Raw genomic sequence first — 22,757 nt, forward strand, 5'->3', positions numbered from 1 at the left:
TATCACATTTTTCTTGGCATATCCTCTCAAACTCGATCAGATTAGATGGCAACAGTTTGCAAACTGCCATCTTTAGGTCTCTCCACAGATGTTTAATTCTGGGCTTTGGCTGGGCCACTCAAGGACAGTCAGAGACATATCCTGAAGCCACTCCAGTGTTGTCTTGGCAATATTCTCGTCTTTGAGTTACTGTCAATCTGCCAGGTGATGAGCAGTATCTAGGCTTTGCCAGACATGCTTGAAGTTCCGGCCCCAGGTCATTTTTTTTTTTCACATTAGACCAGAAAGTCTTTGTCCTCAAGCTCTGACTACTTTAAAATTTCTTTGGCAACTAACTGTTACATTCCTTTTACACAATGTGGCTTCCATTTGGCCACCCCATCTTAAAGGACCTGAAAAAAGTGGTATTACTGAGATGGTCGTCCTTCCAGTCTACTGACTTCTGAAGCTGTGTTAGTCATTGTTCGGTCACAGACCACCATGGCCCTTCTTGCCCAGTTCCTGACTTTAGCCACGTAGCCACTTCTTGTCCTGGTGGTTCCAGACTTCTTCCATTTCGCAAATATTTTGTCCACTGAACTCTTGGAAACATTTAGAGCTTTAGTAATTGTTTTATATTCTTGCCCTGATCTATGCCTCGTCTTACTTTTATTGTGGAAGTCTACAGAAAGCTCCTTGGACTTGGAAATACTTGGGTTTTGTTCTGACGTGCAGTGTGTATTGTGGGAGCATATGCAGACAGACATCGGGCTCTCTAAACTATATACACTCAATTCAGTGTTGTGCAGGTTAACTCCAATGATCTAGACACATGTCAAGGACAATTAGAGTAAAACCCAGTGTCAGCTGGGACTTTCCCCTTTATTCTTTCTTTGTCTGACATTTAATTTAATTTTTGATTTCCTATTTCAAAAGCCGAACTTCACCAACCTTGCACTAACAAGAGGTAAAACGCACAATAACAAGTTTCTTAAATAGCACTCGACCTTGTTCAGTTCACAGTGCTTATCTGGTAGACAGAATGATCTGATGACATCACAAGCCTTTTCTGTGTTGATTGATACTTTTAATTTTCAAGGAGATGTCACAAAAGCCTATTGGCCTTGGGTTTGTAGTCAAGGGGTGGATAGTCGAAGGGTTTCAAATGAAAGAGTTCATTAATGTGGTGGGAAATAAGTGTTGTCTCACTGTGGAATATTGGCTTTGTGTGAGGAATGATTGCAGCAATTGATGAAGATTTGTGAGGAAGAATGTTGGAGGCTGGGGAAACTCGGTCCTGACTATTCAGTTTCATTAGAAATACTCAAGGGGAAATGGAAATAATGAAAGGGGATCCAGCTTGTTTGTTTATTTGCATGTGTGTACAAATACCATAAATGGTGAACCTCAGCTTGAGCATCTCCAATTTCTGTTGTGCAGACGTATTGACTGTTGTGAAATCTGAGTGTCAGAAGATGTGAACTACATGCATAGCAGACATGGTTTCAGTTTCAGCTTTTGAAAATCCAATCCCCATGAAGATGAGATTCCTCTTTCCCCATGTCTTGTTCCATTTTCCATTGCAATCACTGGCATCGATCTGTTTCAAAGCTATTTATTTTTGTTGCAGCTATCATGTCATGAATTGACAAGTATGGTAGATCAGGCAGATTACAATATGTCTGACCACGTCGCTTATCTTTATGAAGAAGAATCATGACTGCTATGGGTAAATACCCTCTTTTTGCATTATTAAGCTTCGGTCAAATAGTAATTGTAGGAATTTTCATTACTGAAATGTTTCCTTTTTGGCTTTTCAACCCTAAAACAAGACGTTTTATCACAGTTTGTACAGTAGGTTACTACAACCACATAGTTTTTTTCTCAGTTAATTTGAGAGGCCTTAGGGGCTATCACAAAAAGAATAAATGTTTGCAAATCAGGAATATGTTATTTATTCAGCAGTAACTCTGTTTAGATATTCAGGATACATATAACAGTTAATGGCCACTATTGGTGAAAATGTTGTTAATTTAGCATTACATTATTGTGTTGTTATTCAACCAAAAATCCCCAGCACTCATTGGTTTTAACTACTCAAATGTGAGGATCAACTCTAAAAATTATACTTTTTGAGGTCTGGGCTGTTAGTTGGCAGTTAAAAGGTCAAGTTAGTGCAGTCATGTGGCTAATAATTAGGGCGGCATTATGGAACAAAGAACTATAAGGTTTTACAAATGTGTTTACCATAAGATATTTTACCATACTGCTTAGACTGCGTAACAAGTATGGAGGTATAACACTATTGTAGGTAATGTTGCAAATCAGTGTGCAGGAATACATTAAAGTACTGTTAGAATTTGTATAATCGCTTGCCTGGCGGATTAGAATGAGGTTCCACTCGTTCTACTATATAGCAGTCCAAAAAGATTTGATTATTTACAATTCTGCACATTGTAAGTTATGACAAGTCAGAGGTCAACAGAAAAAGTATCCCCTAAATTATACCGTATAGGTAGGAAACTCAACCTTTAGGTCACTCTCAGAGAACAGAGTTACCATAATTACTTGCTGTTGAGAGACCAGGCTATATGGAAAAATAAATTTTCAAATTGACTCTTCATTCACTTTGTGGCTCTCATGCTTTTGGTGTGTCGTTTCCTGCTGTTATTCAGCTGAGAGGTATCAAAAAGGACAGTCTTCATAGCAAATCACTTTCATGGGCCACTTATTTTATTTTATATTTGGCCTTGATCTTAATTCCTTCATGTATGGATGTGAACTTGGCTGGACATCTGCTGCTATTCTAGTTTTATTTACTTTGTGCATGTAATGGCATTCCTATCCTAACAGAGCAATGCTTAACACCAGAATAAAAGGATGGTAATAGCATCATGTCAAACTGTCTGTTTACTTTGCTTTTGGAAAAACATGTGCAAGCTATTCTGTGCAATATATGTGTGTGTTTTAGGAGTGATCAAAGCACAAAGAATGACCAGAATGAAATGCAATTTAAAAGCGTTTATTTTCTGATTTGTTTCAGAAGAAAATAAAAGGACTCAGGGTCAGATGCAGTGTAGCATGCCCTGAAGCCTAAATGTTGCGCTGGTCAAGTGTAACAGGGCTAAAATGAAGAAGAGGCAATGAAACACTTGCGTTGCACTTCTTCTGATGAAACAGCCATCTGAGGCATGATCAATTACCTCAATATACAGTATTTTTCTTTGCTAGAGGCAAGTGACGTTTAAAATGAATGTTTTTCCCCCTTTCTAATCAGCAGTAGAATGAGAAGCCCAATGCTATAAGCAAGAGGATGGAATTATCATTTTCATCCTTTCCTTTCAGCCCGACTGTCATCGTGCCATGTCTGGAGGTGATCCTCTGAGGCCCATCCAGCCTAGAAAGATGAAGTTGATGTGTTTTAGATAGCTTTTAGAGAGATGTGGATAGAGGATGGAAATTACATGCCAGGGGAAGCAAAATGAGCAATTTTTCCTCCCATTTCACCTCCTCTCTTCATCGGATCTGTGCTTACTCATTCACGAAGGCTTTGTTGTGACGTTCCATACGTTGGTGTGAAGATAAAAAAAAAAAAAAAATCACACAAAATGCCAGTTGGCAGGAAAAAAAGAGACCCAGACTACATTATTGTGCAAGCTAATGCATTTGCAGGGTAACTGCATAGCCGAAGAGGCACGGCTCTCTAATGTTATCAAAACACTATCATAACTACCAATCTTTATTCACATTTTGACCTGTATTCTAAGTGGCTGGTGATGAGATATTTAGAAAATTCAGTAGAGCCTTACACAAGCCCATTTAAGATGGTGTGCCTGCAAAGTATTCACTGAAAGGAAATGCTTAAACTATAATATACAGCATCTACTCCAGTGGGAACCATGGACACAGCCTTTTTGCATAGAGGGTATGAATGCACAGATGGATACCCTCATCCCATTCCTTACAATGTTTTCACCATATTCTCACCTGTAAACTAGTCATTAGCCACTACACATGAAACCCAGGGGAACAATACACATACAGGATAGGTCTGGTGGATGTCAGCGCAATTCAGGCAGAGGCTGTATCTGAAATGCTGAAACGTGTACTGTATCTATACCTTTTTTGATGACTGAATTTTATCTGTAAAATATATACACCACACCACACCACCATCTGGAAAGTTGAACAAGCATGTATATCACGCTGCTAAAATCCCGCAGTGCCATTTTACACCTTTCCAGAATGACACAAAATTATGATGAGCATTGAAGTTCTCAAAACCTTAATTTGTATTGCAGTAGTGACTGGATCATTTCAGACACAGCCAAAATATGTGTTCAGACCTAAAATATCAGCATATCGAAAACAGTTATGGATATGTTAAATAGTGATATGTGTTTAATATACAGTACTTGCATTTCTGGCACGATTACAGCCAAGGTACAGGAGGGCTTTACTTAGACAACTGTTTTGACTTGGTGCAAATATTTGAATGAACATGTCAGTTCCAGAAAAAACATTTTTAAGTAATTTTCATATGATTGTTTCCATTTTGTAGTTCCAATAACTGTAATGTTTTATGAGCTTTGGAAGACTTTAAGACTACCATTGGTCCCAGTTTAGTTACATGCATGGCTGAACAACCTGAGCCATGGCATCACTGCATGCATTCAAACATAACAATTGCATTAATAATCCAATCTTCAGCTTGCCTAATGACGGTAATAATTTCATGATGCAAAGACGACCCTCATTACAGCTCAGGGTATTACTGGTGTGCTTTCTTTCCCAGCTAGAGCGCTGGACCAGACCTACAGAGACCGGCTCTCAACAGGGTTCTTGATTTATGGGCCACTTTACAAGAAGGGCCTGGGGACGCAGCACTCCTTGTCCTCCGATATTGAATCCCGGCTGCCTAGCATGGAGATGTGGGTTGTCTGTTATTGTGTGAAAGCTTATTTGCATTGTGCCGTTAAGCTCTCTGTAGTAACTACAGCATGTCTGCTCCCCTTAGCACTTAAGTTTATTTTTGCTTGCAGGGCTGTTTGGCTCAGACATGTGAGGGACATTTTTGGAGGAAGCGTGCAGTGAATGCCAATAACTTTCAAACTGATGGGTTTGTGTGCGCGTGTGTCCATTATGCAATGTGGTTATGAACCTTTGAATATATATAACATATAAACAGCTCTTTTCCAAGAGCAGCGTGTACCCCTGTCCCAATAGAAGTATGCTTTACTTTGGTTTAAATTTCAACATAAAAATAGCTTGCCTGCCATATTAGAATATATTGTATATATAATTCAAAAGCCACATGCTGCACATCCATCATTGTACTCTGCATTGTGCACTCATCATTGATGAAAGCTGAAGTACTTCCAAGCAGTGCCTAACCCGAACACACAAAGTCAGATAAATTGACTGCACAATTTCAACCCACTGTTAGAAGAAAGACTTTGATTATTTGTTCAAAGGCTTTGTTTGTTTTCTTGCTGTTGGCTGGATTGTGCATTTGCGCTGCTCTTGGCTCAAGTACATTCTTCCTAGTGGTTGATTTGATAAAAAAAATCAGCAAGATAAATCTTTAGGAGCCTTAATGATTATAGTTGCTTTAGGGTAGGCGTTTATTAACTTGTGTTAATAATCTGACAATCCTCTTTCATTCCCCCTTAAATCTGCCCACAGTCCTGCTGCTTAGGCAGTATATTCAGCCGAAGTGATTTGGCAAACTACAGAATCTGCCAGGGCATTATTTTTCATTTTTGTTGGCCTTTACTTTAAACATTTTTATGGTTTAAGAACATTTATGTTGGACATTTTGGTGCTTAGGATTCGTGTTTCTCTTTAATCTGCAGAAAGCTGCTCTGTCGTACTACATAATGTCGACCGTCGTGTTTCTTTTAAGGGCCAAAAATATATATCCAGTGAAATCTTTTTCTACTGTAACAGTAAAATATGCAGTGTTTTTTTTTTTTTTTTACTTTCTTAAAGTCAGAGCTCCTTGAAGAAGTCAGACTTTGATGCTCTCCAATGAATAGCATTAGCATACTGTAGAGTTAGCTCGAGACTCGTCGGTTCAGCAGGAGATCAGTCTCAGTGTCACAGATTTAAATTTAGGTGTTGAGTGAAAATGTGTGTTAGAGGTTGTGTGCGAGCGAGATAATGAGAAATGCTTCAGTTTGCGAATATCTCATTGCCACTGGAAGTCCCAAATTCTGCTTGATGAATTTTAATTTTATTTAGCAAAGAGACTAATTCTCTGAAGTACACCTACTGCTGCTATAGATAGATGTGGCTAATGTTAGACTTCAGATAACTCTGCAGTACGAGCTTTTACAAGCGTCATTCAGCAGCTACTGCAGCATGCTTTTTCTCAAGGTGAATCTGATGTCAGACCTTGAACTCTGACCGTGTTTCAGAGTTTGATTGACATCAGCAGTACAGATATAGCCGTGGGGGGGAAGTAGATCTGTGATTGCTGGATTCGTTACAAGTGTAACTTTGTGAAAGAAACAATCCAAGTCGATGAGCATAGATCTTCTTATATACAGTAGCTTCTCATGTGCAGTGGCTGTGTTAATACTATAAAGGGAGCAGCTTAGCTGAAAATGTACTGCCCTATATGTGCTATGTGATCTTGGAAATTGATTGCTAATAAATATGTTTACATAAGAAATCTGTCTTATCTACACTTAAGCAACAGAGCACAACCATCTATTTAAATTTAGCACCATGCTATTTTGCTATAAATCCACACCCATTTGAGTTTAGATAAAAGACTTGAATGACATCTTTAGTGCCCATAGCAGCTGTGAAAATCTATCCTCAATAATTGTCAGTGTTTTTAGAAAGTATTGTCACACGCACATCATCATCATACATGTTGGGAAAGTTGCTGGGTATATACTACACAGTTTATTTCAAACCTAGGCTTTTAAATAACATCAACAGATTTGCAGAGACAAGTTATACAGGCACTCAATTCACTAAAATGTAATGACGATGATGTCAGAATATAGCTAGTTTGCATAAGAAGCTATATTCTTATGCCATGCTGGTCCCCAGCTTCAACGTGTTTCAATTCTCTGCTGCTTGGAGTCATGACATGATACTGCCTCTCATGGTTGCCTTCTCCATGTCTTCCTCTTCTGTCCTCCTATTTCTACCATTTGTTCATCCTCTCCACCCCCCTTTCATTTCTTCCTTCAGTGATTCCAGCATGGTGTTCCTTAGTCCTCTTAGCTCTGGCCTGGAATATCCGAAGAGAGAGCTCTGTTCATTTAATGTCATCCTTATTTCCCTGACAGCCAGGCAGGATAAAGAATCTCGTTAGCAGGCAGCTCAGGGAATGGGACTAAGAACTGGACGTGACTGCAAAGACAGTTTGTGTGCGAGTCCACAGTTGTGTGTGCTTGTAGAATACACTGAAAGTGGATTTTGTCAACCTGACTAGTGGCTAACGGCTCCGAAGACCAAAAATATAAATTACACATTATATAATGTTTCTGCGCATTATATTGTAGACTGTTTCTGCCATATTTCATATATAGTTAAAATGATTATCTTTTAACTTTCTTGACTGCCTGAGTTGTAATGAGACTGTACTTTAGTTGGTGTTGTGTGGGAACATTTTAAACTCAAGTGGTAGGTAGAAGAAGGGTACAATGCAGCATATTTCTTTTTATCGTACCTGGACATCGAGGACACTGAAGTCGTGTCTTAGGTATTGTTTCTTGGAGTTTGGTCAATTTCCTTCCACAATTACATATGAATTACAGATGATGACTTTTTTTATTTGAATGTAATAAAGCTGGATTTGGATATTTGATCTTTTTACCCCCTAAAAAAAGATTTACCATGAGAATTGTTCCTACAATGGCAAACAAGATTTTGAAACAACATTTAGATCATGATGTAAAGCATAAAAAAAACGCATTTTAGGGGTTAAGTGATTATAGAAAATGTGGTACAGAGTGTTTTTTTTTTTATATTGTAGCTGGATAAACATCACATTTTAAAGCACTGTCATAGTCAGTTGCTGGAATACACGTCACCAGGTCACGGCTCAGCTTCCACAATTTTAAAAACAATTGTGCAATTACATGAACGCCCTCCTCTGTTTTGTTCTCACCACACAGGCAACTGGCAAAAATACATTATTACATAATTTTGCTGAACACTGTGCATTTCATAGTTTTCTGATTCATCTGTTGATTGTGCGCTTGATGCATTGTGCTGTTTTCTTTTTTTTTGTTTCCTTTTTTTTCTTACTGTTGCCAGGGAAGAAATGGGCTGTGCATATTTTTACACTGAGGCAAAAGAAACATTTATGTGAAGGCAATTGCAGTGCAGAACGTGTTTAGAGATGTCGATTGCGTGCAACCTCTTCTCTCACTTACTGCGTGCTTATCAAGAACATGGTGTGGTTGCAGGGTTATTAGATAATCTAAAATGGAATAATTCAGTGAGGAGAGCAGAGTTGTGTGGGTGTATGTGTGCGCCAGCCAAGGGTGGAAGGGCTTGAAAAGTGTTCCTCACAAATAGAATTGTTAACTCACCAAGCTGTGTACATATCCTTTTTATGACCGGTGTTTGTAAGGGCGCAGTGGGGTAACATTGGGGAAAAGGGAGTGTTGGTGTTGAAGGGCTGTATATTACACTTGATGAGTAATCCTTCCTGCATTGTAGAGCACAGATCAGACAGGAGCTAGCTAAGAGAGCTACTTTATCACCAACTTTATATATAAATTACATTAAAATGTGTTTGCAAGCAGGATAAGACTCAACTTAAGTAGCTTCATATTCACATTTTACACTTACAACTACATGAAATCTCACAACTGCAAAATGGAAATGCGTTTTTAAGCAAGTGGGAAGGTGTTGGTCCAAAAACGGATGTATTTTATTGTTCCTTGATGTCAGTTCCCATATGTATCTGATATGGGTAACATCCTGCCAGATATGAACAGTCATCTAGAAACATCAGAAATGAGCAGTGGTCCTTCAATGTGAACGGCCCATTAAAACGTGTGACAGGGCAAGACAGGTTTCAAATGAGTGATCCTTATAAATCATCATCTCAATATCCATCTGGTGAGCTGTAGTAAAGCAGTACAGCCTCAGTCGTCAATTGCTGAAATTGTTTGTGTGAGAGGGAGATGCATTCCTCAGGGCTAAATCGAAGCCTCACGAGTGTTGAGAGAGTGCCCCATTTCTCTTGCTGAACCCTCCTCAAAAGTAATTGAATTTTGGATGAATCCGCTGAGGAGGAAACACTGTCAGGGAGGGGAGACAGTGGATGATAGAGGGAAAAGAAACAATCAAAGAATGAGAGGCAGGTGACAGCACCTTTTTGAATGAGCTTCTCTTTAAAGAATGACACACTATGAAATGCTTGACGGGATAAGCTTTCATTGTGGGATTTTTACGGGATTTTTTCTAACATTTCATATGTTTTGGACATCCAGTATCCGTTCATTTGTTGAAGGAGGATAGCTCCTCTTGCTTTTTTCTCCGCTCTATTGTGTTCCTGATCATATCTTTGACAGTTAGACAGCTGCACTGTATCTATCACTTTTCACTAGCTAATAACCACGTGCCAAGAAGTAAGGCAATACTGACAATAATACATTGATACCCTTTTTATGATTACTGATAACAGATTGAGTGTTTGACCTTGATAAACCCTTGAGTAGCTCATTTCTTCAGTCTTCATCTTCTTAAATAAACTACATCAATATCTTAGGTAAAAAATTGAAGATAAATCACAATGCTGATGGACACTGAAGAAATCTAGCAGAAATTCAGCGCAAATGATAGCAGTGTTATCTTCAAACATTCCTGGTGGATACAAGCCCTCTCCACCTCCATCTTGAACAATCAGACCACTTTCCCATCCTTTGCTTGCTGGCTTACTCCCAACTGATTAAGAGTCTTGAGTTGTCAGTTAATTGTGAACTGATTTTAACAATAGCAATTCCACAGACATAAGTGCAGGGGCTTGGAAATTTCACCCAAGAGAACCTCACCAACAAAGAGGAATACTGTATGCATCACATTTCTATCATAAATTAGCTGATCATATCATGGTGATAGTGACCATAGTAAGACAAAAGCAGGCAAAGCAGCAAAAGAAGCATAGATATGCAGTGGTATGAACAGAGTCAGCCAATAAATCAGACTCACCTATACTTTATTGACAGTGAATGTGAAGCTGGATGTGTACTAAAACATTTAAGTACACAAAACAACTTATATCTTATCCAACATATTCAACACATCACTCTCACAGGGAAGCAGTTGATTTGGCGTCATCTACGTAGTAAGAAATCTGCAGTTGGAGATTACCAAGCCGCAGCTCTCAGCCTCTTCATTATGAAGTGCTTTGAAAAACTAGAGGACCAGCGTGTCAAACATTACCAACTGGATTACATTTGGCGCAACTAGAGGATGTCATCTAAACTCAGCCCTCACACCTTGAAAATAATAACATGTATTTCTGAATGTTATTTGACAAGCTCAACAGTCTTGGCTTGAGTACTACCTTGTATAATTGGATGCTGGTCTTTTCCCACCAATACAGCAGACAGCTTGGATACACTTCCACAAAATACCATGAAATAGGAGAACAGTAATGTGTGCTCCAGGTTCACTCAAACCTCCACAGGTAGGAAATTGAAAGTGCCTTGACTGGCCACATGACATCCAGGCACCACTCAAATGAGACCCAAGATCTGCAGTGGATGATGAAACCCACCGAGAGCATCATATTTGTATCACTGCTTGGCATTTGGCAGACGAGACACATGCACAGAGCCTTCAAACAGTTAAGAACATCGTCTAGTTCAGCTCACTGTATGCTCAACCTGCTGCTTGCTACAATAGGATCTACTGGATTTCCAGTAATATCCGTTGCTCTTAAAAAAAGACACAACATATTTCTAACTGACCTTGGGAAAAGTGGTGAGATCAGTGTCCTTGGAAACAGCTTTGTGAAACATCACTTCTGGATCCATTTTCCTGTCAAGGGCTGCACACAAGCTTATAGCAAAACACTGTGTCGTGTTTCCATGTGTGATTCTTTAATATATTTAATCCTATAAGCCACAGCTTTTGCTCTGGGTGTACATGTAGGCAGTGTATGATCAGAGTCCCCAACACTTTCTGTACTTGCTCATCACTATAGTCACTGTCAACAAAAGGAAATAATTATCCTGCAATGCAGGAGCACGTTTTTAACCTTTTCAGTGATAATAAGTGTTTGCTTTGATGTTCAGCAGTCCGGGATACTATGAGCTGGAAGGGTACTGAGCAGAATTGGTGATTCAGTCATTTCCTCCATGTTCAAACAAAAGAAACAGACCACAGCTTTTGTGCTAATGTTGCAGACTTATGCCCAACATAGAAAACTAATTAAAAAGATAAGATTTTTGTGTGGTGGCGTGTAGCTTTTCTGAGGTGGCATTGGTTGCAGGAAGCAAGGGCCAACAACAAAAAGCTTTTTGACAAGGAGAACATGGCAATGTAGTCGTCTCTGGCAGCTTTCCAGGTTTGCATGCCTCTTTGAATGTCTCTGGGTTATTCTAGCTACTCAGGGTTTCCCCTTAAAGGCTTTATGTGTTAACATACAGTGGCAAGAAAAAAAGAGTAAACCTTTTGCAATTTCATGTTTCCTCCACCTTATTTTACAGTTGGCATGATGTTTTCATAATGATATGATGTGACCTTTGTATCCCAAATGTGGAGCTGTGTGTTTTTTCCAAATATTTCAATCTTAGTTTCATTAGACCGTAAAACATTTTGCCAATACTGCCGTGCAGTGTCAATGTGCTCTTTGGCAAACTTTAGGTATGCAGAAATTTTTTTTTTGTAGGTAGTAGCTTCCTTTGTGGTGTCCTGCAATAAACTTCCTGCTTGTTTATTGTTTTACATACTGTAGACTCACGAACACAGATGTCAGCCAGTTCCAATGATGCCTTTAAATCTTTGGCCTTTTTGACTGACCGCCCTCTACTGGTAGAGTAGACACAGTCCCATAGTGTCTCCATTTGTAGATTGTTCTTCTTCTTGTGTGGAGCCAACTCAAAAAGTAGCTCTAATCCACACCTCCAAGCTAATTTTCTTAACTTATGGTAACACCTTAATACTACTTTTTCACTCTTACTGTGAGGTTTTCATGGTTGTTCTCAATAAAGACAATAAAGATTAGAATTTAGTTTTATTATTTTAGGGCACATTACATATGTTAATACTCTTGACTTAGATGAAGATCAGATCACATTTTACGACAAATTAATTCGGAAAACAAAGAAATTCCGAAACGTTCACATACTTAATTCTACCATTGTATATATGTGAAGCATCTTTGTTGTGTCTCAAATACCAATTGAAGCATCCTTGTAGGGCATGTGAGAATCCTGGGCGAACCTATGCAGAGATGCCAGTTTTGCCTATAGCAAAGAGATTGCTCAGTAGCTATACAAAACTAAGAATTTTACAGTCACGTGGAATAATTTAGTGAGCAAATGTATCACTAAGGAATATTGTTAGCTGCTGGCCAAATTGGAATAAACACCATTACCTTAAAACAATTTCTATTTTATATTAGAAAAAGTTTGAATGCATACCTTTGCTCCAAGGCATGCTTGATAAAGGACAACATTCTCATGTTGCAGCCTTTATTATTTGTCTTAATGAACACTTTTAGCTCCAGATAATTTCACCAATAATTGGGAAACTTAATCACTTAGTTGTTGAAGCATTCAACTAACAATTTGTCTAAGTGTTAACAGGGAGATGAACCACTTAACTGAGCACCTGAATTTGCTGGTTGAGGAAAAAGTTGTATTAGTGTTGTAGGTAGCTGACAAAGCAGCAAAACCAGGTTTGCCTTAATAGAGATGCATCTTGACATTTGTGTCATAAAGTGCCTGATTATACAGTTTGTCCCTGAAGAGACATTGGTATAAATAAAGCATAGGCAGACAAAGAAAATAAGACTCTGGAGAAAATAATCTGCACATGCAGGTGCAGATTTTTTTCTGGCTGACCTTAGGGTTTATAAAAGTTCTGTTTTTATTGGCTCAAACCTTCCTGTGTTGTTTTAGGATTTGATGGAACATCTCCAGCAAAAGAAAAGTGGATTCTGGTGTAAGATTGTGCATGTGCATTCCCAAGCTTGCCTCAGTATAGAATATTAATTCAACATTTTTATTTTCTTGTAGGACTGGTAAAAAATGAAAGCTCCCGTTCCTCTTCTGATCCTGCTTCATGCCATTGTGGTCCATTGCCTGAAAGTGGTGTCGAAAAGAGGCTCAGGTAAGTACTTTTACCCAAATTACTGTTTCTCCCTTCTGCTTCAGACAACCTTGAAAAACAGAGAAAAAACCTTTAAAAAAACTAAGTAGTTTCTATTGTACTAATTTATTTTAACTAATTTATTGAGCGTCCAACACATTTGCAACAGCTGCATTAATTTGTACAGATATTCCCTGGAACATATCAAGATTTTAAGCCTTTTTTGCTTCAAAGCACAAATGGTGTTCAGTTAACAGCAGTGGGATCACATGGCCTTGTGCTGCTGTAGCTGAAGACATCATGTCATGATGATGACTCATGATGAGAAACAGAGCTGTCCTGTCTTTTAACAACTTGATTTCAAGTCCACAAACACTGAGATATTCAATAGAGGTTTACAGGATGCTAATAAAACACTGTATGTGGTTGTTAATATTTGTGGATTAATTACATGCTATAATTTTGCTTTAATGTAATTATTATATTATATTTGTATTATAAGTATTGTGACTTGTTTATTTTTCAAAGGTTTGCAACAGACTGTTTAATCACTTATGAGAACACAGATGTTGTATAACAGACCAGCAAAACAGTACAGTAGATATGGACACAAACATGGACACCAATGGAAATGGACACTACTTACTAATATATTATTGCAATTTTTGAGCCCATGATCTTGGTTCAGTGACTTGCATTAGTATCTGCAAGCCTCACATTGGATACTAGGTTAAAGGCCCCCTAGGAGTGAGTGGTTGAACAAATGAATGAGTTACTTTCAGAGTCCATGAATCACTTTGTATCTTAGAATTTTACCATGGTCTTTTGTTGAAATCTGCTTATTGTGCACTAATACATGATGCATTTCCACATTCAAAAATAATTACTTCCAGCAACATGATATATGCAAGCTAGAGAACCATCTACATAGGCCAACATGGAACATAAAGAAGTCTTTTGCCAATCTGTTTTATTTAGTATCCAGAGGCTGCTTGCGGCTGTGTTTTGCCCATGCATATTAGACAGAGGTGTAGGAATGGCCCAAGGCTCATCAGAGTTTTCAGCTTTTCCAGCAGAAGTCCCTGTGGGCCATCTCCTTAAATGCTTCCCAAGCCATTGCCTCGGGGAAGGATTTGAAACATGTCCACTGATAATTGAGCCAGTCCTTTGTTTCTTCTCTTTCAGATTGCACAGTTTTATTAGAAGCCAAGCTGTTTGCAAGTTAGACCACTACTGTAAAAAGGGTTTCAGGGCAATAAAAGTCGGTTTGAAACGGCATTGTTTTCATTTTTATGAAATGTGCAGAATCAGCGAGGTCAGAAGACTATATATCCTAGTGTGAGGCCAGGTAAATTTCCAAGAAACATTTTTGTGTTTTTAGGGTTCCTTTGTTAATGAAATAAAACTTAAGCAGATTATTTGGTCATATTTGTTTTATTTCAGATTGAATGACATCTGAGATTTGGGTTAAAATTGGTTTAACAAAATGCTGACCAAATCTGTGATAAGACAACATGAGTTTTTTTGTGTGTACCTTTGTTAAAGGAAATTCACTGTAGACAATCAAACCTGTGTCAGTCCATTAAAGGAAATTAAATGATTTGATTGACTCCCTCAGGGACAATGAATCTTACTTGCTTTCCTTTTTACTGGGCTCACACTTGCACATAGATAAACACACACACAAGCTCTGAAAACCCCATAACAGTACAGCATGTGCACAGCTATTATCTGTAGATGATTAAATTCAGAAGACTCCTCTTTGAGTAATGCTTCGTCTGCATTTGTACTCGGGGTGTATTGGTGTAAAAACATACAATGCATATCTGCCATACTAATCCTCAGCAAGCATATGTAACAGAACATATCCATTTGTCTTATGCTGTGGTTCCTCTTTGTTAGAATGCTGATATGGCCTGAATGGTTGGGTGAACAGAATAATTATGTATACAGTATTTTTGCTTAATACAGCACATCAAGTTAGATGTTGAAGTAAAGCTGTACTCTTGGATACTCTTTAACTGTTGTATCTCTTTAATCCACGATGTACAATTCACAGTCTACAGTTCCTTCTAGTGGTTATTTTGATTCAACACAATAACAGTTGTTTATTGTGAACTGTGTGGTAGCATTGCATTCGAGTTTACTGAGTCTATTGTCCATGTAGAAATTGGCATTTACTGTATGAGTACTTCCTGACCTTTAAGTGCAAACCGATGAATGTAGAAATGATGCTCTTGCTCTTTGCTTATGCTTAGACTGTCCCCAAATTCTGTAAAACATTGTCGTGCTATTGTGTGTACCTGCTGACTCTTATTGCTACAAATGGAAATAAAATAAATGTTGAGTATGAGGAAAAGATAAAAGACAATGAGTGTCAGTCTGTTGAAGTCTTTGTGATAAAATGTCAGAAAAGTATATTGAGGGGTAACAAGGGTAAGGGGTAAAATTTATCTTGACATTCCTGGAAAAGAAGGAGGTGGTCGATCCATAATTGCTCATAGTTAAAAGTGTTAAAAGGCAGAAAAAGTGTTTGGAGGTTACATTATCCCACTTTTATGTCAAAGATCGACAAACATCTGCCATTTGATTATAATCTTTTTCTGAATGTGACTCGTGTGATTCATGGACAAAATCTAGCCTTTGTTTATTTCTGTTGAATTTGCTGTGTTAAAATGAAGGTCTTGTTTTTAAAAAATGGGTTGCAGTGTTTGTTTTAAAGAACACAGCAAACACCCTTGTTGGTCACTTGTGGCATACTATACAATAGATTCTTGGAACAGCCATGTGAAGAATCTCTAAAATGGCCCTTTTGGTTACTTGGTGGTGAGCTGAATAGAACAGAATCCCATTTCTGTGCACCACACAGCTGCATTTTATTTGATATGGAATGGAAACCTGAGAGTTCATGTAAGGTCTCACTTTACCCTCACTAAAGTAATAACTATGCAGTTATTCTTTTCTCACCTCTGAACATGGATTACAATCAGAGTGAGAAGGAGCTTCAGAGGTTACAGTGAATGACTTTTGGCAGGCTCTACTACAGAATAGAATAAAAAGCGTAAAAAGGGTATGCACATGCAATTCAAAAGCAACTAAACAAGCTGAACATTACCTAGAGAATGTTTCATGGGCATCACCATTCATCTGCATTGTGCTGTCAACCTTGCTACGTCTACTTATTTTTAGCATTCAGGGGTTTACTCCATGCAGCTTAGGAGCACGACCTGCTGCGTTTTTGTCAACACCAAAAGCCCAACACTTTAGCTCTTTGAACTGACTTTCTTTATTGGAAAACTTAAATAACGTTCAGCAAATTTACTCTTGAGTCTCTGCTTTATTTATTTGAACAATTTGACATGAAACAAAACAGAAAATTCTGTTTTTTACCCCAGTGCTACATATAAGTTAGGAAACCATTCTCAATAAAGGACTTTTTGTTTTTCTAATGATTCAATCAGGGGACAGTGCCACTGACCATTACCCCTGCAAGTGTCAAAGTGTCTTTTTACAGAACCAAGCATGTTGTATTTTCTCTCCTCCAACCGGTTGCTACAGCTTTTAAAGTTAAACATTTCTATTTTATATGTCTCAAAAAGTCACACCTTAACAAAACTGTTAACACACGGCCCCCCCAGTGAACACTGATGACAGTTGTAGATATACGATCATATTCTCTAACATTGATTGAGATGAATTTAGCCTCTCTCCTCCCCTCTGCTGTACCGTCATTAGTCCCCATTTCTTCGCTAGACATTGATGAGTCCCTGGACAAATTACGCTTACCTTTCCACAGTGTCCCAGTAATTCTAGCAATACATTACCCATAACACTCACTCACAGTAAATGCATCATTCTGTTACTCATGCATATGTAAAAAGCTGGTCTCCTACATGTGTTCCCATTTGAGAATCCCCTCTCTGCTTCTAGTTTCTATTAATGATGGTCCGAGGAACCAGCTTGTCATTCTGATGAAGAGTAGCTGTAAATAAAACACGAGAGACCTTGGTTCCCATTAGAGAGCAGCCGCTCATCATCCGTCTCTCCCCTTGTATTTATCTACTGCCTCTACAGTAGGTCCGCAACATATATTTTTCCTTCTCTTCACCAACTACTTCCTTCTACTCTTGGAGGAGGAAGAATCAAGGACATCCTGACAGTCAGTTAAATTTACAGTCTTCACACCCATCGCAACACACAACTCTGGGAGGATGTCAACATTAATATGTCAGTTAAAGGATAGAATCCCCCCCCCCCCCCCCCCCCCCCCCACACTTTAATGGGGCTACTTGCAATTTGACCAATAATAAGGCCCTTCTTAATTGGACAAGACAGTGATTCCTAACAGGGGACGTCAGCACACAGCACAAATTCAATTATGGCCAGCCACTTGCCTTTGTAATTGATATTAAGGACGTTAAATATGGCAGGAAGCTATCACCAAGAACCTTGAGGGAGAGACAAGGCATAGCACAGCAGTAGTTTCCACTGTGTCAGTTTTTTGCACAGAAATTATTAAATGTCAGATAATTCTTGCAAAAGTATTAAATTATTATAATATAGTAATATATAACAAGTGCCATCTGATCGATTATACACCACTTGAGGTTGTCAGTGATAACGGCTCGGGATTTAAAGACCTGAAATTAAATTTAAAAATTCAAACCAGCTAAGATTGAAAACTGGAAGCTAAAACCTAAGCTCTCTCACTTTCCCTTTCCTTCCAGCATACACACACACAGACACATGCAGAGGCACACACCCATGCATTCCCATGGTTCATCTTCCCTCAGTCAATACTGCATACCTGCCACAAATGTTGAATGATTGCCTCCACTGCACCGCCTGTTCGTTGCAGGGGAGATTGATCACACACATGATATTAGAAATGAAATGGCTTGCAACATGGAGTTGTTTTACCTCCTGCTGTTCAGAGTGAGAGAGAGAGAGAGTAGCCGCTCAACAAGTGTGCTACATATAGGTTTCTTGACAACTGGGGTTACTATGGATATCTCTTTGGGGTTGGAGACACACGCCGTAGACTGACGTGAGAGATGAATGACGATCAATCACATGATTTATGAGTGAAATAGTGTCTCTGTGGCCTGATTCCTGACCTGTAATAATGTTACAACTCCACAGCAATTGAGAAAAATGCCAGGAAAGTGTGGGCTTCAGCTTGCTGAAGATTTGGTAGGCAGCTATAGGTTGACATGTTTAAAGCTGAGAGTACAGATACTTTTATTTAATGCATCTGGGCTAAATTTGCCTATTTCAAGTGGTATTTCCCCAATAAATGGCCATTATGAGTTTGTCATTAGGACTATAGATAGCGATTACATTGTGTTTCCACATCTGACATCTTGTGAAACTCTAGTTATCTGCATGTGCTGTGTTGAGGATGTAACTGACATTCAGTGCTTCAACTAGACTGTTCTTTTCTGCTGGACCAACAATGGCTGTGAGTTGTTTTAATTTTGTTCGTCCCTGTAACTTAAGTCTGTCATTTCTAAATTAAATTAAATAACTTTTTAGTACTAATTTTTTCTGTAATGTAGGTAATTTCAAACATTTAAAAATATATCAGTGATATACCTAGGGACCTGAACACTTTATTTTTCTTTTTTGTTTGAGCATAACCTTGTCACTCAGCGGTGTCTAAAATTTTTAAATTATTTTTTTTTTTGCAGTCTAGTGGACAACATTACATGATTTTTTGTGGATAAGGACATAAAAATGCCAGTGGAATCAAATAAGACTAAATCTAAAAAAAAAAAACAAGTGATACTGAAAGAGTACAATTCAAAATACTTACTAGTTATAAAATGTGTGTTTTGTGGTCGATCACTGTTTAAACTTTCAGCCTCAGTAGTTGCTGTTTACTGTATTTTAAAGTTGTTGCTTCATGGATATGACTCGTTTTATTGCGTACACATGGCTACCCAAGTGTATACTGCACAGTACGTGTAGACACGGCTAATGTAATATGACAGGCATACACACACACACACTCATTTGATGATTCAGATCTGCTCTGTTTCACTTCCTACAATATCTGATGCAGAAACATGAGCTGGGTGGCATGTTTTTGATCGTGTTTTTATTGATTTGGTACTATCAGCGTACCTATCAACATGAAACAATTTGGGAGTGTCTGAGTGTCGTTTTCCTGTGCACACTTTTTCTTTCTCTAGCATTTAAAAGTTATTAAAAAGCTTTTATTCCATTCAGGGAGTTAAATTGACAGTCTGGGGGTTCGAAATGTACTAAACAAATTTGAATAAATATTTTTTAGTATTTTTTGACAGACTTGGAAAAAATTATTTTATTTTATTGAAGCTGTGAACTTTTTAGTTTATAGTTTATAGATATTATTTTTATGTATAAAAACAGTTTTCCCACCTTTTTATGTTATGCTTTCCCCTATCTTTTCTTTTGTCATCATTGTCAACTGTCTGTAGGCATTCCACATTAAATACAATATGTTGCATTATCTCCTTTTAAAAATGTCTCTGTGAAAGAAAATACATTCATTTCAGGGCTCCGTATCAAATTATGTAGCCCACTTTAACAGCCGGGGCGTTTGGTACCAATTTGAGAGATTATATGTGTGGATCATAATGAGCTTTAGTCCAAAAGAGGATTTAAACATGGAGAAGGCTGGTCACTGCTTAATTTAAGAAACTGTGGCTCTCAGGTTTAAAGAAGAAGACTTTGAGAGACATAACATTTCCCATAGAAAAACCAGTGAAAATGAAAAATAAATAAGCAACAATTGTAATAAGGGTAGGGTAATTTGGACATAAACAGCAATGGTCCTGGAAATTATTTTAATTCCCCTTCACTGCTTGGCTCTTATGAAAGCTGAGCCACAGGGGTTTCGTAGGACTATTCAAATTGCCTGGAGGTGGTGATGGAACTGTACCCAAAAATATCCCATGTTTCAACCTGGGGCTGATGATGGGCATGGTAAATCTATGTGGGTACTACCCCTGATTCTGCATTGCTCTTCACCTGTAAATATCTGTCTATCTCCCAATGTTAGCACAATTTTTAATGTTTATAAATGTTATCCCAGTCTTTGAAATGGCAGTCATGCTCTTTTTAGTTCCTCTCGAAATAAAGGTCCTTCATATCATTCGCGCTGCTGTCTCTTCTGATCGCTCTGCCATGTCTGTCATCTAGCCTTTTTAATGTTTCACCTAACATCTCTCCTCAACATCCTGTGCATTGGAAGTGATAGTTATTGCTGCGAGTGATTGGTGACTTTCTCCTGGAGTCTATGTAAGATTACCAGGGAGCCAAATAACTGTCTCAGAATAATTAAAGCGATGTATACTGGAGTGGTCTAATCTCATAATCATCATTACATTTTAACTAGTTTAAACTCAGAAGTTGTTTAACCTAGTTGTTTTATTTATTCCATGTTGCTATTCTGCAGCAGCTACTGTGATTTCTGTACAGTATCTAATTTGGAAATAATACCTCTCTTTATACATACTGTAGAAGCCAAAGGCTAATGCTTTGACTTTAAATTACACACTTGTAGTATCTATTTGAGTAGCGTAAGATTGGGATAAATAATAGTTCACATCCCTCCTTTATGAAAGGTCTATTTTAAAAAAGACAGGAATGGAGCTTTTTCTATTATTTGTGGAAATCATACAACCTGGTAGTTTCATTTCCACTTGACTCTGCCTTTGCTGTATTTGAGATGTGATCTTTTTTCCCCTGTATTGTGACATTACAGTACATTGGCTTTCTATTGATTGTAGCACTAACTTTGTTTTGGCCTGGTGCAACTCAGTTAAGTTTGATTTCTGAGGGGAGTTCATTGATTTGCATGGCAACATTGCCTCTTGTCAGTTTCCAACTTTATCAGCCTCTATAATTGGTCTCATACTTCACCTGCTGGGATTTTAACCTTACAGCACAGAGGTTTCAACATGAACCACTCTAAAAAGGTTCTCTGAATCACTGCAGGTATTTAAATGCAGGATTACATTTCAAGAATATAGGACATTCAAGAAATAATGGACACACATTATTACATCACACTTAATGCTGTTTCCCCTCTGTGATGAAGAGCATGCATTACTTTTGTAGCCATCTGTGTACGCCAGAATGTATTGTATATCCAAGGACTTACAGCTCTACTCAGGGATCATTTCTCTTGATTGATGGTGTGGGACAGAAGATGAGTTTTTCAGCTTTTTTCCACACGACTGTCACTGCTACACACTGTGCATACTCTCCATGTGTGTTTGTATTTATGACAATGGGATGAAAGATAAATAAATCAGTTGAAAGGAGATTTATCATGTGGGGGACTGTGGATTTCTCATTCATAAAACAAGCAGGACTTTGGATTATAGACAACTGTTCCGTACTGTAATGAGTGTGTTTTGCACAAATGGAGAGTTAATAAATAGAATTACCCTTAAAATATGCATGGATGTATTATGTAATTGCATGGTTTGTGCTATTTTCTTGGCTAGAAATATCAATTAGTTAGTGATGATTGACCTTGTTGATGTATGTGTGGAAATCCAGTTTAATTGTTTCCATGATGATATATTAACCACTGTGTTTCCATTACAATTTATGTTTCTGTGTTTGTTTGTTTTTTTACCTTTTTCAGAGCCGTCTGACAATTTGACCGCTTTTTCTTGAAAATATATGCAAGTGACACCTTTGATGAAATGATCTTAAAATAATCATAGGCAGATTAGTCTTGGTTTGAATAACCTATGAAAATATATATTAAAGGCACCAAGTTCTCTGCAATATCAAATATACTGGAGGTTTATTTTTGGCTTGTCAGGACTGTTTTTTATTATTAAGATGACTGATAATGTCACAGGATGGAAAGTTTGTGGCTTTGTCCTGCTTTCAGAGCCACAATTGTGAAGGAAACTGAATTGCAATTTTTTTTTTAATTAGCCAACCCTGCACAATGAGGCTGTGGTCACTTGAGAGGTGACGTTTTGTGAATGCAGGAAGTCTCCCAACAACGTAGCGTTTGATGAGGCTGTCAAGCTCTCTTGTGTCAGCCAGGCACTCAGCATGTGGCCTTTTTCAGTGCTCTTTTATTGGAAAGTTTGAACACATCCTCTCTCACTGTGTTCGTTCCCTGTTTAGTCTCCTCGATGCTCAATGACAGCTAAGAACAAAAAACACTACTCCCTTGTGCTCTTTGTACTTTTTCTTTCCTTTTTGTTTGGCTTTTTTTTCCTCATTCTGTATTTAGTCAAACTGGGATTGGTAAGAGCATAATCAACCTATTTCTACAACAAGCAGAGGCATAGTGAATCTGTACAGGTCCTGCCAAGTTTGGGGCTTTTCTCTACCCTTCTTCCCTTTTGTTCATGTTTGCTGGCTGTGGAGTACGCCTTTGTTGGTTGCAGGAGACTGACATGCTGCAGGAACTTTGGAAACGAACCAGGCTGACTCTATTCTCCGGGCTCTGGTTGCTTTTCTCA

The 22,757-nt window shown here is 38.2% G+C and overlaps 1 protein-coding gene across 1 annotated transcript in view; it reads left to right on the forward strand.

The window, feature by feature from the left end:
• LOC113162805 (interleukin-1 receptor accessory protein-like 1) overlaps positions 1-22,757 on the forward strand; it is a 207,946-nt gene that overhangs the window by 2,144 nt on the left and 183,045 nt on the right. The window contains exon 2 of the mRNA XM_026361017.1: positions 13,203-13,296. Coding sequence (XP_026216802.1) covers positions 13,215-13,296 — 82 coding nt within the window. The 5' untranslated portion in view covers positions 13,203-13,214. The remainder of the gene's footprint in view (positions 1-13,202; positions 13,297-22,757) is intronic.

This window comes from Anabas testudineus, chromosome 2 (assembly GCF_900324465.2).
Source record: "Anabas testudineus chromosome 2, fAnaTes1.2, whole genome shotgun sequence".
Taxonomy (NCBI): Eukaryota; Metazoa; Chordata; class Actinopteri; order Anabantiformes; family Anabantidae; genus Anabas; species Anabas testudineus.